Source organism: Protopterus annectens, chromosome 14.part0 (genome assembly GCF_019279795.1).
Source record: "Protopterus annectens isolate FY-2018-M chromosome 14.part0, PAN1.0, whole genome shotgun sequence".
NCBI classification, from domain to species: Eukaryota; Metazoa; Chordata; order Ceratodontiformes; family Protopteridae; genus Protopterus; species Protopterus annectens.
Window position 1 is genome coordinate 930444444 of NC_056748.1, and position 17261 is coordinate 930461704.

Consider the following 17261-nt stretch of genomic DNA (forward strand, 5'->3'; position numbering starts at 1 on the left):
TCAAATAGCTTATTAATGTCTTATTATCTTAGTAGGCAATATCCACAAACTTCTGCCTGGTCTTCTGTCTTGGTCACAAAGAACTTTGTAGCACTGCTTGACATGGACATCTCCAATAATTTCTGCTGTCCTGGGCTACCTGGTATCCCAATGAGCTCAAAATATGATACCCTTTTCCACCAGATGTGAATTAATGCATTTTTTTTACTAAATTAAGATTGGCATGTTGGTGCTTTATTGTTTATGTTTAGCTGTCACCCCTACATGTTAAATATTTCCTTATTTAATGTTCATTTGCCCTTCCCCTTTCACTGTGATTTGTTCAGAAGGGTAGTTTAGTGGTGTGACTTGTTTCCCCCTCAGCCCTAAGAATTCTAAATAAATGTTGTCGTATCTTATTATATTCCCAGCTTTAATGTGGTAATTTTTTCAGGACCTGTTCTTTTATGAAAGCACTGGAATTCTGCATGCATGGTGTAAAAGGGATGAATCAACGACATCCCTCCATATCAGTTGCTTCACTTTCTCTCTTTCTCATTTTCCTTGCATTTGTTTTTTTTTTGTAGTGAATATGCATTTATGTTTACTTAACTGAAGACACACACGATACTTATGTGCACAGTCAGAATTCAAATTAACTGCATTTCATTTTTCATTCTGTGCAAGAGAAGCTGCCTTGTATTAGTTCTCTAACAACATCTTTATATCTGACACTTTATTAGTAGGTGTACTTTTTTAAGACGAAAGGATATGAGTCATAACTGACATCTAGAGTCTTTAGCACCAGCCGACATATTCCTGGAAGAGTCGTGCATTGCTGTTCATGGCAATCATTGCTTAAGTTATTTTAAATCATCAGAGACAATGACATAGCACAGTTGAACACAGTATCTTGAATGAAGCTAAATAAACTAATCATCAGGTTTCAGTGGGAATACCAAAGTACCTAAAACGAAAGCATCACTGATTGGATGCCAATAGCAGCCACTCATATATACATCACGCAGGGGGGGGGGTGGAAGAACAACGTAGGGAGGGGGGCGTTCCATTGTTGTGCGCTCGTGTCATCAGATGTGGGGAAGGTGCAATGCTACTATGTAGAAACGGGCATCGGACGCAATGTTAAAAAGTGAAGAAAGTTTCACTTTTTAACTTTTTTTTTTTTTTTTTTTTTGTGATTTTGCGCCCCTTATGAGGCCAGCCTGTACGGCGCCCTAGGCGGTTGCCTAGTTCGCCTATGCCTAAGGCCGGCCGTGGGTGTCTCCTTCATGTGATCTTGATTTCATGTTGAAAACATTAGCTATGTCTCCCTTTGAACATGCTCATCAGGTGGATTTAATGTTCATTACATGGAAGACTACACTCCTTATTGCTCTAACATCTGCAAGAAGAATATCTGAGTTGGAGGCTGCCATGATGGGCAAACCCTGTCTGATCTTCCATAGAGACAGAGTCTCATTAAGAACAAATCCCCCATTTATGCCCATAGTTGTTTCAGAGTTTACTTTGAATCAAGCCATCAGTCTCCCTGTATTTTATCCAGATCCTCAGAACCAAGAAGAAAGGAGTCTACATATTCTGGACATGTATAGACAGCTCACGTTCTTGACAGAACCAAGTCCTTTGGAAAAGCTAATCAGCAGCTTATTTCCTATGATGGGACAAAAAAAGGACAAACAGTGTCAAAACAGAATTTCTAGATGGCTGTCTTTAGCAATTGCCTTTTGTTATACCCATTATGGTAAATGAATCAGTATCAAGGTACCTTCTGCTAGATTTTGGCATTTGCTATGGCATACTGGAAAGAGATATACTCTAGAAGCATTCAAGAAGCTGCAACTTGATTCTCTGTACATACTTTTGCAAAGCATTACAAACTGGGTTCCTTTTCCAGGTTGTGGACTGGCATTGCTAGGACCATTTTCCAGAGGCTCCTAGATCCTTATCCTTCCTCCTTTCAGGCTGGATAGTCATTAGTAAGTAAGCCATATAACCAATAGACTTCTTCAGCAGTGAGAATGAACACTGCATCCATAAAAAATGGTCATGTATATTTAGTAACAGTAGCTTTTTATCATAATAGCTATGCTATCCATATTATCTTGAAACATAAATGGCCTTACAGGTATAGATAGAAAGGATATGTTAAGAAATGCATAGTGCAAATAGCAATGCTGCAGAAAGCACATTTGGAAAGAAATGAGCCAGTAAATTTGACAAAGGCTTTCAGGATGGATATTCAGAATATCAAGGACAAAGGAAAAGAGGAGTAGTAATACTGATTGTTAGAGGGCTTCAACAGTGACAGAAGAGTAAAAAAAAGAATAATGGTAGATTTGTAGTGGTAATGGTCTTTTGGCATGGGAGGATGATTACCTTGGCATGTATGTATATCCCACCAAAAACTACTATTATGGAGCTTAAGAAACCTTTAGGAGAAATATTCAGCTTTCAGCAGGGAATATTACCTATAAGCAACAGATGGAACTTGATTTGTAATGGTGAGGATGTATTGGGGAACCTATGAGGGAATATATAACACAAGAGGGTAGATTTCTGAAGAAATGTATGACAATATTTAGTATGGAAGATGTAAATTCAGTAGTAGGAACTCGAACAGAATTTACACATTATTCTTCATAGTATAATAACTAGGCTAGACATGACAGAAATTATATTTCATGGGAAAATGTGCAGTTGATTTACACCTTTCACATCTATCCAATAACTATTTCAGATCATGCACATACAAAAACTAAGATAAAAATGCAGGAGAATAAAGTAAAAATGAGACACACATACTTTCCAAGATGTTAAAAAGAGAGGAATTTATGACATTGGTTGTGGAAATTATTTGAGAGTTGTTAGATAAGTTAGAAATTTCTTGCAAAGTGATTGGTAATGATCAGGATAAAATGAAAATGGAGTTTAAAAATATGGTAGAAATAAAAGAGAGAGATATGGTTAAAAAATAATAGGATATATTTAGAGGGTCTGACAAAGGTTAAAGTATTGCAGAATAAGGGGAATTTGACATAACATAAAGAGGAGCAACTGCAGAGCAATAAAGAGAAAATAAGAGTATTTGGATAGCATGCATGAGTTTAGAAAGACTGCTGTCAAGCAACTATTGTTTAATAAAATTCTAGAGCAAACAACCTTTTAGTACAGTGACTTAGGGCAACAGAACATAGAAATAGTCTTTGCCAAATTTAGGGAGCCTATAACAAGAAAAATAATCATAAATCTTGTAGAGAATTCACAGATATTTCAGAAATTTTATGAAGATTGGTGTAAAGCAGAGGAATGTGGAAATCAATAAAAGACATAAATAGAAATATTTATGGAAGACTTCATTATGTTAAGGTTACAGGCAGATGATGCTAAAAAAGGTTTTGTGCTCTGATAGTTAAGATGAGATAAAAATGCTGACGTATAACCAATGTGCAAGAAGGTCTACAGGAACAGATGGTATCCCTGTGGAAGTTTGGAAGTCATGAAGGAAGAAAGTGGTAAAGGTCTGGAATATTTTAACAGTATTTTGCAAGGAGGGGAAGCACCGACATTTTGGAAGAAAGCTGTGGTGGCTGTATTACCCAAATAAGGTGAAGAACCATCTGACCCGGTTTCTTATAGACCCATTTCAGTTGTAAACTATGACTGTAAAGTGTTTATACTAGCCAAAAGAATGGCAAAGATGTTGCCAAAACTGATAGATATGAATCAGTATGGTTTTGTGAATGGGAAGCAAACATTTGACAACATTAGTAGAACAATGATGACCCAGACGGAGGCAAAATGTAAGAAGATACTCTGTTGTTGGTGGATCTTGATACAGAGAAAGCATTCTACAGATTAAGCTGGGATTTTACGAGTAGGGTAATGGAAACATTTGCATTTCCTTATATAATAAGATTAAGTAGAAGGATATGTGAAGGATCAGAGGTAAGAATTAAAGCGTGGGGGCTCCTTTCTGATAAGTTGTGTTTGAATAAACGAACTAGACAGGGCTGTCCTCTTTCCCTTTGTTATTTGCTTTATATTTAGATCCACTGGCAAAGAAAATAAAGGGCTCAGATAGTCAAGGATATTATTGATATGATAATTAAAAATGGCTTTATTTGCAGATTATACTTTTTTGTACCTGATAAATCCAGAAAAAAGACATCTCACTGTTGTGGAACATTTTGAGAGAGTTTCATGTCTTTTGGGGATATACAATTAATGAAGATAAAGCTTAGGCAATAGCCAAAAGTTATGTGCCAACACACTAATTGGTTCAGTAGTACCCATACTTATGGGGAAACAATAAGATGAATTATTTAGGAGTATGGATTAAAAAGGATTCTATTATGGCAGCTAAGGATATGTGGGAAGAGACTAAATAAAAGATAATACAAAAACTGAGACACTAAAAGCTGTTGTGTAGGGACATAGATAGAAAGATACAACCAGTGAAAATGTTTTCAGTCCCTTTAATTTTATATACTGGTCAGGCATATTTTTATCAACCAGAGCAGATGTTGTGGATAATAATTAATATAATAAATTGTTGAAGGTCTGGAAGGGGAAGAAGAAAGTTATTTGGAAAAAGTAGATCCTTCTAAATAGAACAAGGTAGTGTAGGATTACACAATTTGAAGGGGTATTTTAGAGCTAGGACAGGATCCGAATTGCCTAGACATAGTAAAAAAAAAAAACAATTACTAGAAAATGGAAATCTAAGTCTAAACCAACTGTGTTTGAAGCATTAAATATTATAAAAGAGATTATTTAACTGGAAGATAGGTTGTTATAAAAGGAAAAGAGCAAATTTCATAAAAATAAATGGAAATTGTAGGGACAATACATGCAGAATAATGCTCAACAGGAGGAGTGAGGTTTCAGGGAATACCAGAATTAAGCAAATTATGTAATTTTAAACTGTCAATAGTTATAAAGAAAAAATATGTAATATATAATGCTTGTAAAAGAAAAATGTTAATATTGTTAGTTTTCTTTTCTGTTAATATGGGTGCCTATGTCTTAAGTGACAATTTAATATAGGTGAAAGAGTTTAAGATAGTACAGTTGTGTATGTTGCACTTAACAGCAGATCTTCATATTCCTCACTGCTGTAATAGCTGCATCCACCACCACCTCCTTTTATTGTATATAGTTACTTGTGAGGTGTAAAGTTTTGAATTACTATTGTATCTTTAAAGCTTCAGGATGAGTAAACTTTTTCTCTATTTCTCTCTTTATGGTTATGAAAGTTCTAAGGGTTTCTTTACTCTGACTGCTGATTTCCCTGCAATGGGCTGTCATATCAGTAGGCACAGTGTGCATGTGGAAGGAGCCAGAGCTTTGTGAAACTGGTTGGTTGTTATATTCTGGGCAGGGTACAACCCAGATAGCCAAAAGACTACTGCAAAAGTGAGGAATTCTAACATCTACTGTTGTGGAAAGTGCAATTTACTGACTATACTTTCTCTCTCTGTGCAATTTCTCTTCTCTTTGTATGACTTATTTTAGCTTTAAGTATTCTTTTCCATTTAAAACAGTGACAGTACTGTGAATCAGTGGCTTAATAGCCCCTAGAAACTATTTTTTTTTGTCTTTTTCACTGAATGACCCTAAATTGTGCTAACAACAGGCTGCCTTCTACGTTTAAACCATTTTCAAAGCAAGAGAGCTAAAACAAAGGTTTTAAACGCATGCCTTCTTGCACCATGAATGATGCTCATCTGCTGGGAAAAAATAGTCTAAATGAAAGGATGAACACTATTTGCACACTTGAAAAAATCTGCTTAAGTATTGTAGATCTCTTACTCAAAGATTTACTATTTTGATGAGTGCACTGAAATGTATTTCTATAATATGTTATATGTTTTTCTTTTTGCTAACTTTGTTGTACATAATGCGTATGGCAGGTTTTATGATGGTCAGATGTGAATATTATTTTCTAATTTTGACAGCTGGATGCACAACCTCCTGAAAGTGTTCCAGCTGAAACTTCTGAGATAGCGGCACCTCCTCAGGATCAACCTGTTCAGGAAGCAGATAATGCTGCACTGCCTGTAGGAGTAAGTCTAGCATTGTTAAAATAACTGTTTTGTTCTGATTTGTTGATGAAGTTCTGTAAAGGCCAAACACTTATCTTCTACAAAGAAGACTTAGATCGGTTAGAATGTTTTGATAATTCAAATTTTATCCGCGTCCTTACTTTTCCAGTACTATTTAGAAACATTAACTCAAGATATTACAGCTAAACTGCATGCAGTAGTTTAGGATTCAAATTATACAAACTATTAGATTGAATCTTCAAAGACATTTTAAATGCTGATGTTTTAAAGACTGTATATGTCTCCATGGAAAAGGCGAATTACACTATTACAGGGATGAAAAGGTAAACTTGAGAGTGTATTCTAAAGTAAAACAGTGATGCACTAAGAAGTTCCCAAATATGTAATAGTTATCTGGCAAACATATACCATCAGAATGCTATATTTTATAATTACCTAGGCAGTTTTACAGTTAAGTTTTTTAACTGTTAAATGAATCTCAATGGATACAGATTTGAAATAATGCATTAGTATTACAAATAGCTTTGCACTCTGTTTTTTGCTTCAGTTAGTATGTTGGCCAAACTAATAGGAACATTTTTATGTATATATGCTTACATTTTGATCTATAATTTAGGTAAACTGAACTTAAAGTAAGCAAATATAACGACAGAGCAAGATGTGAAAGTACTTTATTTGATCCTTTGTATGTATTGATAATAGAAACTGTGGCATACAAGGATAATGACCTACATATTGAAAATTATTTAAATTTCAGAATGGCAAGGTAGACATTTGATATACTGTTACTGAATGTTGTCACTGTACTTTTCATTTAAGAAAGTGTGATTAAAATATTTAAAAAGATCCAGCAGATGTAATGTATATTTTACAAAATGCTAATATATTTTCTTCTGAAAACCATGGCCAGAAAATCATCGGTCAGCAATGGGGAACAGATGACGTGGCTATACAAGGCACATCCTTTCTAGATGGAAATAAATGGGAGTATGCACAAAGCTCATCAGAATACCCTAGTGATATAGATACATGGAGCAGTTTGCATATGGCAGCTATAACAGATGCAGAAAATCCATTAGAGAAAATGGGCAAGGATACAGAGCAGGGTCCTGATGGTAAACCTTCCGAAATAACTAATGAAAGTAGTTTATTGGGTCTGTCAGTGGATGCTAATCCAGTAGATATACGTGACGAGATGAATGCAAACAATTCATTAGATGATGGCGGTGCAGAAACAGAACGGTCTTTATATTATGAAGGTGGTCAACAAGAGAAAGTGAAAAATGGACAAGAGGAAGTAGAGCCTTCAACATCTGAGCAGATGGAAACATCAAAAGCACAGGATGAAGATGAGGATAAAGCAGATATGCATTCAGCAGTACAGCAGGATGTTATAGAACAAGTAAAGAATGAAGTTGGAGAACCTACAGAAGTCTAAGGCCAACAGGTTTAATGGTGTGGAAATGCAGTGGTGTGAGGCTTGCTTGCCTTTTCCTTCCCTCTTTCTCTGTGGGATTTGGTGTCTATTTTCTGTGGTGCAGTAGGCAAAGGTCCACTTCAGTCTTTCCACATGACAGAAGTTAATTTTCTTATAACCAAGAACATTATTTTTTACAAAATGCAATTGTTTCCTCTATTTTCAAGTCCACCCCATGGCTGAATTGCGTAACATTTCCTACCTACAGAATTCTAATGCTCTCACCTTGAGGGGCCATCTACATTAGATAATTGGTCAGATTTCCTCTTCCAAGCAGCCCCTCTAATGACATGTTCTTGTATCTGCCACGTGTTGCTAAGAAGTGCAAATGGGTTTCATGGCACATGTCATGAACTCTTGTACCAAATCAAGGCGGGTACAAAGCACCTTGCCAGTGATACAGTCATAGCAAAGCTGGCAAATGTGATGCCTAATTGAATTTAGCTGTCTAACTGGTTTCATGACTGTCTGATCTCAAGGTTGAACCCACAGCAATGTCTAGAAGATGAGCATACATGAAGAAGTGTCTCAGGAGCCAGTAAATTAACATGGCTACCAGGAGGAGGTGGTTAGAGAAGCACAAAACCTGCCTTAAAGCTTGCACAATGGCAACTGTAGAAATAATCCATTGCAAACTACAGCAAGCGATTCCCTTGGGTGATCTTGACTGGAATTTGAGATAAGAGATCATGTAACAAGAGAATGAGTCCTAACACTGAAACAAGACACCTTTGCACAAGTCTACCAGATGGGCAACCTCTATATTTTGCACTCTGGTGGCTTTCTCTAGACTAGCAAGGAACAGAACATGCACCAGTCTGGTTGTTTATATAAAAATAGTAGGTGAAGTTTTCCCTGGCCATCATCTTTAAGTGAGGCGTTGAGGTCAGTTGTCAGTATTATTCTACATTTGCTTTATGGCAGAAGACAATAAGCCTGTATAGTCTGCCTTTTTAAGTGCCACCATTTTCTATTCCCATCCACCTCTACCTTCCCTCTCACCCTTTTTCCACTTTCCCATGCTTACTTGAATGCTCTGTGAATTTCTTCCGTATCACCCATTCTGGTAGTGCCTTTCATGGGCCCACAACCTTTTCTTTGAAAAAGTACTTTGTTAGGTCTGAGGAGTGGTTAGCCCCTCCACTCTGCTGCCTTTGCTTCCTACTTTTCTCAATGTTATTCCTGCTAAGAATGACCCCTTCACATCTCGCTAATATGATCATGTGCACCTGTATCATATCCCCTTAATCTCTTTAGATATCAAGAAGGAAAAGCTCTAGTTCTGCACTGGAGCATAAAAGCAACTGAATTGCTTGTGTGGGCTGGTTTTCAAGTCCCGTAATGGAGGATCTATGTTCAAACTTCAGCACAGTGAGCACTACCGTCTTGTTTGCTGACAGATCATCACGTCTTTATCTTCGCATTGCAAGGTGGGGGAATACTTTCTAACAAGTTCTAACTTATAGGCCCATGACAATTTCCAGGACATTGCACACATTAGTGCTGTTTGAAAAATGACCTTGTCAGTATGGGAAGAGTACACTTAGTTTAATGCGATGCTGTCTCATGAGTGTATGTCTGTATTCATGCATGTCATGAACAGGCAGCACCTCTGGTGTCTATTTCTCATATTGGGAGGGAGCTATAATGCCACTGAACTCAAGTCTTCCCTCCAAGGTAATTGCCAGGGAAGACTTCACCTAACTTCATCAACATCAACCAATGAGTGATACATGTTCTGTTCCTTAGTCCACAGAATGCTACCAGGCTGCAAAAGGGTAGAGGCTGCCTATCTGTCAGACCCAGGAAAAGGATCCTTAATCCAGTGCCTACTTATTTACCCAAGCCTGAGGTATCGTGTGTAGCAGCTGCCATCTCATGAAACTAGTTTGAGAAGCGTGCAAGTGACCTCCCCTTTAGAAGCCATCTAGGAGGAGTTTCTGAGGACATCAAGGACCTTGCCTCTAAGAGATAATGTGACATGCTATCCTTCGGACAGAAAGCTCTGACTTATAATGTCTTCTTTGGACTGGCTTGCACTTCCACTTTCTTCTTCCTAAAAGGGTCTTAGCTAATATTTTGGAAAGAAAACCAAGGGAACTCTGGCTCATGGTGTCATCGAAACCTGTTCTTAAGAATGCTATTTTTATGACTTGGAAGCATCCATTTTCTGGTGCTTCTGTCCCTGAAGGAGTGGAGTGACATTGTGATAAGACAGCTAACATCAGATTCCTTTGAGATGTTTTCATTGTAGCATAGGTCCCTGGGAATAGACCATCTTTCCCCTTGGTGTCACATTTAAAAGCTAGTACTTTGGATAGGATGGACAAGAATGTTTATTCCTCTGACAGATTTTCAGGATTCTGGAATCAGAAAGTCACTAGAGATTGCCCTTTACACAACTTGTGTGTCACCCACTGTAACTTTGGGTGTGTTGAAGCTGTGGCTAAAGCAGCAGCATACAGTACGTGGTTATATTACATGGTGTCATGGTGTGGCAGATTCTATTCAGGGAATAAATGAGGAGGCTGCACTGGAAGCCCTTTTACAGGGAGGAGTTTCTGTTAGGCAGATGTCTTAGTATGTTATTAAAGACTATGAAGGAAGTAGTTTTGCCCATCTTGAAAACTGGCTAAGCTAGGGTAGGGTAAATGAGACACCTGTTCTGGGTGCCAACCCATAGGGGATACCAAACATTTAAAAAAGTTTGACAGCTTGCATGCTGTATAAGCCTCTTAGTGGACAGCTTGCAAACAATCTAACCATCAAACATCCTGTTTTTTAAAAGGTAGTTAAGCAACACTAATAAAACTGGTAGATAGGTTTCAGTCTTACAGTTGCTTATAGACAGTGAGGTGGGAGGCACAACATGAATAGGTTTCAGTCTTACAGTTGCTTATAGACAGTGAGGTGGGAGGCACAACATGAATAGGTTTCAGTCTTACAGTTGCTTATAGACAGTGAGGAGGGAGGCACAACATGAATGCGCCGCCCAAGATGTCAAGTTCCTTTGCTTCCAGCTCTGATCTTGAATAGTATTTGTAATGCCCTCACAACTTTCACATCCTATTTTTTGACTAGTCCAGCACTGAAGAAATGAGTGGCATTCTCACAGACAGAGAAGGATAACCAAGTGTCAGGCAATCATGCCCACAATGAGTTTCCTTCTCCTAAGACACAGGTTCTATGGGGAACTTGGCAACTATTCTGCAGAACACCACAGTGGATGTCAATTTTCTGTGACTGCCTCATATTGAAAGTCCATTACTACGGTCTGCTGAGTTATAGATGTGCTCTCAAAATACCATGCCTTCAAGTGCTTAGCCTTTTTCTAATTAAGAACTCCCTTCAGAGGTCAGGTGGTGTAGAACCCATTATTCCCCAGGACTGGAAGATTTTTATTCCATCCCTGTCTGACTCGGGGGGGGGGGGGTGCAAATAGAGAATTTAGTACCATCTTAAATTTCAGTGACTTTTGCATCCAGGTCTGGTATGTCAGGCTCCCTGGGTGGTCACGCCCCTGCTTTCACTGGAGTTGGTGGATGCCAAAAGATAGCATGTCACATTATCTCTTAGAAGCAAAGTCTTTGATGCCCTCACAATCTCCGTACTTGTAATTGCTTTGCTTTTATCCAGAGCAACAATTTCTATGTCTGTACGTAGAGTGTTTATAAAAGATTATGGCCAAGGCTCTGCAAGAACAGGTTCTTCTAGTGTAACTGGGTGGGTGGTATCTGATGACCCAATGAAAGGGCTTCCTGGTAGCTTCACCTCCGTGAATCTTTCTGTGGTTGCAATTGTCCACAGTGCCAGAAAAGATTATTTTTGTTATAGCAGAATTGAAGATTTTGCCATGTAGATCTATCCTACTCATTGAGAGGGACTAAAAATTGCTGTCTTTGGTGTAATAGATGACACAGTAAAAGGGAGATCAAGTACAAAATCCTTTTACACATTTTGAGTCTCAGGGTATCTGCTATCTTGTCTGTTCTGTTCACTACTCTTTACATGAGTGTGCTTCACTAGAGAGTTGTTTTAGAGTTAGCAGTTCCAGTTAGATTCACTTTTGGTATTAGATCCCCAAAATCAGCTCAGAACTGATGCAGTATTCCTACTACAGCATGGGTTTCCCTCCCTGACACTGAAGGCATCACAAATTATGACATTAGTTGATTTGCTGGTACTCTGGCAACTCTATGTCGAGTCTGCTCTGATGCTGTATAGGTGGGGCCCTTGTAAGAAGGGATCACACACAAGCCTGCTTGAGCTGATAGCACTTTATTTAGCATTTTATGCTTTGGAATGTAACCTGAGCACCTCCTGATTTAGTTGTGTCATGGTATAGTTATTGAGCCAACAAGCTGGTATGCATTTGTACCCCTGTGCTAAGAAATCAAGAGGTATGTAGGAGGCCATTAGTTAAGACTATCCTACTCAACCTATTCATGTCCCAGGGAGATGAATGTGCTGACAGACTCTCAGACCTGCAATAACTCTGGTCTTCTGTTTAAGCTGAAGCCAGGGTATGCCTGCTGCATGAAGGAGTACATCATCCTGAGAGCTGCTCTATTTACAACAGAGGAGAATGTGGTGCTCTGCTGATTCTTCACTGCAGCACGAAGAGGGAGAGTTTTCTGTGGCTTCATTCTTTATTTCATAGTACAAGGATTCTTGAATGCTCTTGCACCCTTTCCACTAATTCTGCACTTCAGTACCAAACTCAGAGAAGTACCAAAGTTCATCATCATTACACCTTGATAGTTGACAGGCTATGATATCAGGATGCCTAAGAATTTTAGTTAGTGAAGGCCAGGCAGTGCAGAAGCCACCCTTAACTAAGATAGTAACCAGACCCACTTGTGAAACTGGCTGCTCCTTCAGATCTCTGCTCCTGTTAGACCTTCCTGGATTGGTATTGGAGGTCATGGAATCTCCCAGAAAGCATTCCCCCTCATCAAACATATCCTGCTTTTAATGAAAAATGTACTGTAGCAGGGTAAGGAAGCTTTCTCCCCTGCTTCAGAGAAGTGAATCTGCAGGATATTTGATCTGGGTGTTAATTATTCTGTGATCAGGGTGCATATTTCTGTGGGTTTTTCACATCATGACCTTTTGGAGGATGGAACTGTGACCTCATATAGGCTTTACAAGACGTTAGTTCCTTAAGGAGTTTTTATCTTAATCCACCCTTGAAGAGCCTCTTTAGGATTTGAATTTCTTGATTGTCAGAATTGTCTGTCCTCATTTTGGACTGGCTGGTTCAGCAGACCTGAAGGGCATACTCTAAAAGACACTGTTTTTAGTGACTGTATCTCCCATATCATTTCTGAGATACAGGTTGCGATTTATAAGGAACCTTCCTTTTATCTTTCACAAGGAGACCCTAATTAGGATTACTGACATTTAAACACAAAGGTGGTGTCATACATTTCCTTGACTAAGTCCATTGTCTCTCTGTTTTCCTCTAAAGGACATAATTCAGCTAAGAGAGGGGCACTCAGTGACCTGATGTGCACTTTCAGCACAGGGTTTACTAGAGACAACTACAAGAGTTCAAAAAGTGAAAATTGTGAGCTCTGGTTAAGCAAACTCTACCCAAATGGATTGTTGACTGTTTTTCATTATCAGGCAGTTAACTGCCATTGGCCGATGCTTTCAGAGGCAACTCCAGTGCATACTCAGTTTCAGAGGAGTTCAGAATGTGGATTTGTAGGTCCGAGAACACCCTCTAAATAGTGAGTCATATCACAGCAAACAATAGCAACAGTTGCCCTTGCCTCTGACATTGGGAGTTGTAAACTGCATGAATCTGTGCAGACAGTGACCTACAAAGAGGAAATCTCAACTTTTAACCGCCGTAAGTAGTCATCTTAATGACTATCTGATCTGTTGAATACCCACATATATGTTATATTTAAAAATAATTTGAAATGAACAATGTTTATTACTCATCCATGTAAACCCGTGGCTTTTAATGTGAAATGTTTTATATGACAGTGTTGCGGTTGCAACCTCTGTGTGCAGCTGCAGTGTCAGTGTGCATGAAGCCAGATAATAAAATGAAGCAATATGAATTATCAGGTGTTTTAAACTGTGGAATACATTGAATTTAGGTAAAGCAGCATATAGACTGGATATAATGAATATATTAAAAAATACTTAAGTGGACCTTGCAAAAACATTTAAATGGTGTGATTATTGATTGCAAATACATTTAAGTGGTGTGATTACTGCTTTTCTTGCCTTTGCCTTTCTGATGGTGGGTTTTGTGTGTGTTACCAGCAGTTTTCACTATTTTTCCAAATCAGTAAAGTTCTGTAAAATGTTTGAAATATATGTAAAATGTTTTAAATATACTAGCCATTTAAAGATTGATGCTGTGTGTGTGTGTGTGTGTGTGTGTGTGTGTGTGTGTGTGTGTGTGTGTACATACATATATATATATATATATATATATATATATATATATATATATATATATATATATATATATATATATACTTTTAACAAAGTTTTATTTCAGTTTCATGTGAGGGACTTCTGTTTTCATTCAGTAGTAATCATCATTGTACATTTGCTAGAGGTGGATTAATTTTTGATTCTACATTTTAGTTGCATTCTGCATCACTTTTATAGATTGTATTGTTTGTCTTTTCCCGGTTAGGGGTCACCACAGCAGAACTCCGATCCGCTAATGATTGGCAGTCGATTTTTTTTTTATGGTGCCGAGTTGCCAGCCCAACGCCCAGCCTTCAGCAAAGGCATGCCCGAATTATTCACACATGTATTTCAGAGGCTACTCAACTGTGGGGAGGACATGCAGACTCCACACAGAAGGCACTCCAGCCGAGAATCGAACAGGAGAACCTCTTGCTGTGAGGTAACAATGCTACCGCTGTACCACCGCCTTGTATAGTACTTAAATACTAAAAAAAAACAGAATTTACTAGAATAACTTGCTAATCTGATAAGAGTAGATTCATCCTCTGTAACTCATGGGACTAAGGCGACAGACATTTAGGACATCTTGACAATCCAGACTTTACTTGGCTATTAAGTACTTCTCTGTATCCCGTAATGCACGTTGTATTTCTCTCTCTCCAAATCTTCATTGTTACTTGAGGATCATCTAAATGGCCCCAGACAACTTTTAAAATAAATGGTGGTGACTGGTTTCCTTATATCAGTTTTATTGATAAAATATGCTATTTATTTGTATTTACTGTATTAGCTATTTAATTTTTGCTAATTTCAAGATTTTTTTCTTTCAGCTTTTTTTTTAGTACTAGGTGTAGGCCTACCTGTACATTTGTCATTTTCAGTTGGTGTTCTCTCTAAATCCAACAGGGTAATTTTAGTCTTTTGCATTCTCTGCTTGTCTTTGTGAGAAATACAGTGTAAAAATCCTTCTTTTTCCACACCATCAGTTCCCTTTCAATTCTAACAGTTATCCAGTTTATCTTTCATATTACATGACTGAACACATGCTGTGTTAACAGCCTTCTCTGATGTTCTCTTTCATCCGTTCCTCAATGGATATGTGTCGGATATGACCTTGGATGCAACTTTGGCTTCTGTTAGGATCCATAGCTCAAGGCTTCTCCTTTTACCCATAATCCACTCAGTTCCCAACATTACCCCAGATCTCATTTGCCACTTACAGAGTAAAAATGTGGCCCTTCACTCAAGTTTGACTCAGCTAAGTTCTCTTATAAGATTTATATCCTTTTTTGCTTATTGTTTTTATCAGTCATTTATCTGGGGTATCTTTTTCACCTGCTTTTCACCCTTACTTCTGCTGCTTCTTATTCTCATCTTTTCGCCCTTTTGGTGCCCTTTCCATGTGCTCCCTGATAGTACGCAAGTAGTATGTCTTTGTCATAACTATTGTTTTTTTTCCTATATTACTGTTTTTTTGTGTATTGCTTTTAGTCATGTCCGATAAACTTCTAGGTTAAAAACTGTTTGTCCTACAGTCACAAGACTGCAAATTTGGATGCCCATCTAAAATGCATTTACTGCTTAGGCAGTGCCCACCATGATGAAGACTTTAACATTTGAACTACTTTTGGTCAGCAGGCCGTTATTGAATGGCACAACAAGTTTGTGCTAAAAGAACTTCTCCCAGGTCTACCAGGGACCTGACAGAAGATGATGTGAATAGGATGATGAGGAAGTTCCTTAGGACTCACATTCATTTGACAGTTCTCCCAGCTTTGGCCCCTGTTTGACCCTTGAGCTTTGGTCCTCCCCCACCCCCATCTGTGGTGGCTCCTACCCCAGTCTGCTTTCTGGTTTCAAGGACTTTGAATTCAACTTTCTTCCAGGAGCTGTCCTTGTTGGATCCAAAGTCTTGGCTGGCTTCCACACCAGCAACATCTCTGATCCAACCAGTTCCAAATGTCTTAGATCAAGATGAATCTCAGAGCCCAAGTCTCAGTGGCATTTTTGAGGGTTGGGGATCAACTCCAAAGTTGTCTGAGCATTTGCTTACTAGGGGGACTTTGGTGTTAGCTTGGCTACAATAACAGCCTTGAGTAGAATCAGATCAGTTCCCAACACCAGTTTATTTTGGAAGCTTTGGCTCTTACTGTAACAGGGATGGGTTACCCCTTAGCTTCTGTCTTTGAGGTGCTAGATACAGCTCTAGCTCTACATTTCTGGTGAGTGGGCTTCCTTTCATTTTTCAGCTCCAGCCATCTCCCAAGAAAAGTCCTTGTGTCTTGATCCTGCTCCTCCTATCCCATTGGGACAGCTGATTCCTCTGAGCCTTGAGACAATCCACATTGAGCATCTCCCTCAGTCTTCTCCAGAGTATCCCACTACAGAGGCCTATTGGAAGCATGCACGCAAGAGGCCCAGGTGTCCCTCACTGAAGACGTGTTTCAGTCATGGGAAAGGATCACCTGGATCACCCAGATCACCTTGAGGATGTCTAATTCGGTGAAATCCTCAAACTGTTGAAACAAAGGTGGGTAGTCTTCTGAAATCCCATCCCAAGAGGAATCAGTGTTTCTTGAGGCCTTCGGATCTGGATTAGCTACTTCTTTGTTGGTCCCCAAGCCAAAGAGCTGGTAGATTTAATATCTTGGTGGGTATGGAAGGAGATGGATGTGGCCGAACCTATTCCATGGAAAGCTGATAAGTTCCTTGTGGCAACAGAGGATCACCAGCATTGAAGCAAGGGCCCAGCAGTAAATCACATGGTAGTAACAGCAGCAACCAAGAGAGCTGGCCGAGAAAACTCCATCTGTCCATCCCCCTAACATGGAGTTTAGGGTGTTGTACAAGTTTGGGAAGCATGTTTATGCTTCAGCTACCTTTGCTTTGAGGGCACTGAATTATCTGGTACACATGACAAGATTTCAGCGAGATTTGATTAAGGAATTTTCCAAATACTTCTCATTCTCCATGTCTGTGGAGAACAAGAAAACTGTGGACTCTGAGCTGGACCCTACAATCCCTATTGAATGCCTCCATGTTCATGATAGCTAATGTGACTCAGTATTTTGAGAACTGCTGGCACAGACATAACCATCAAGTCCATGCTTGGATGCACTTGTTTGATTTTGCAGATCCTTTAAAGATGTCCTTTGTCAATGTCCCTTTCAATGGTTTGACTCCTTTCAGACTGAAAATCAAGGGCATGCACTCTAGAACTCAGCAAGATGGGAAAATCCTTTCTGATGTAGACATATTGTTCTCTACTCCCCAGAGGT

At 38.8% G+C, this 17261-nt stretch overlaps 1 protein-coding gene across 1 annotated transcript in view; it reads left to right on the forward strand.

The window, feature by feature from the left end:
• Window positions 1-7513, forward strand: part of LOC122789350 — a 196095-nt gene extending 188582 nt beyond the window's left edge. The window contains exons 6-7 of the mRNA XM_044056730.1: window positions 5958-6065; window positions 6976-7513. Coding sequence (XP_043912665.1) covers window positions 5958-6065; window positions 6976-7503 — 636 coding nt within the window. The 3' untranslated portion in view covers window positions 7504-7513. The remainder of the gene's footprint in view (window positions 1-5957; window positions 6066-6975) is intronic.
• Window positions 7514-17261: the final 9748 nt, after the last annotated feature.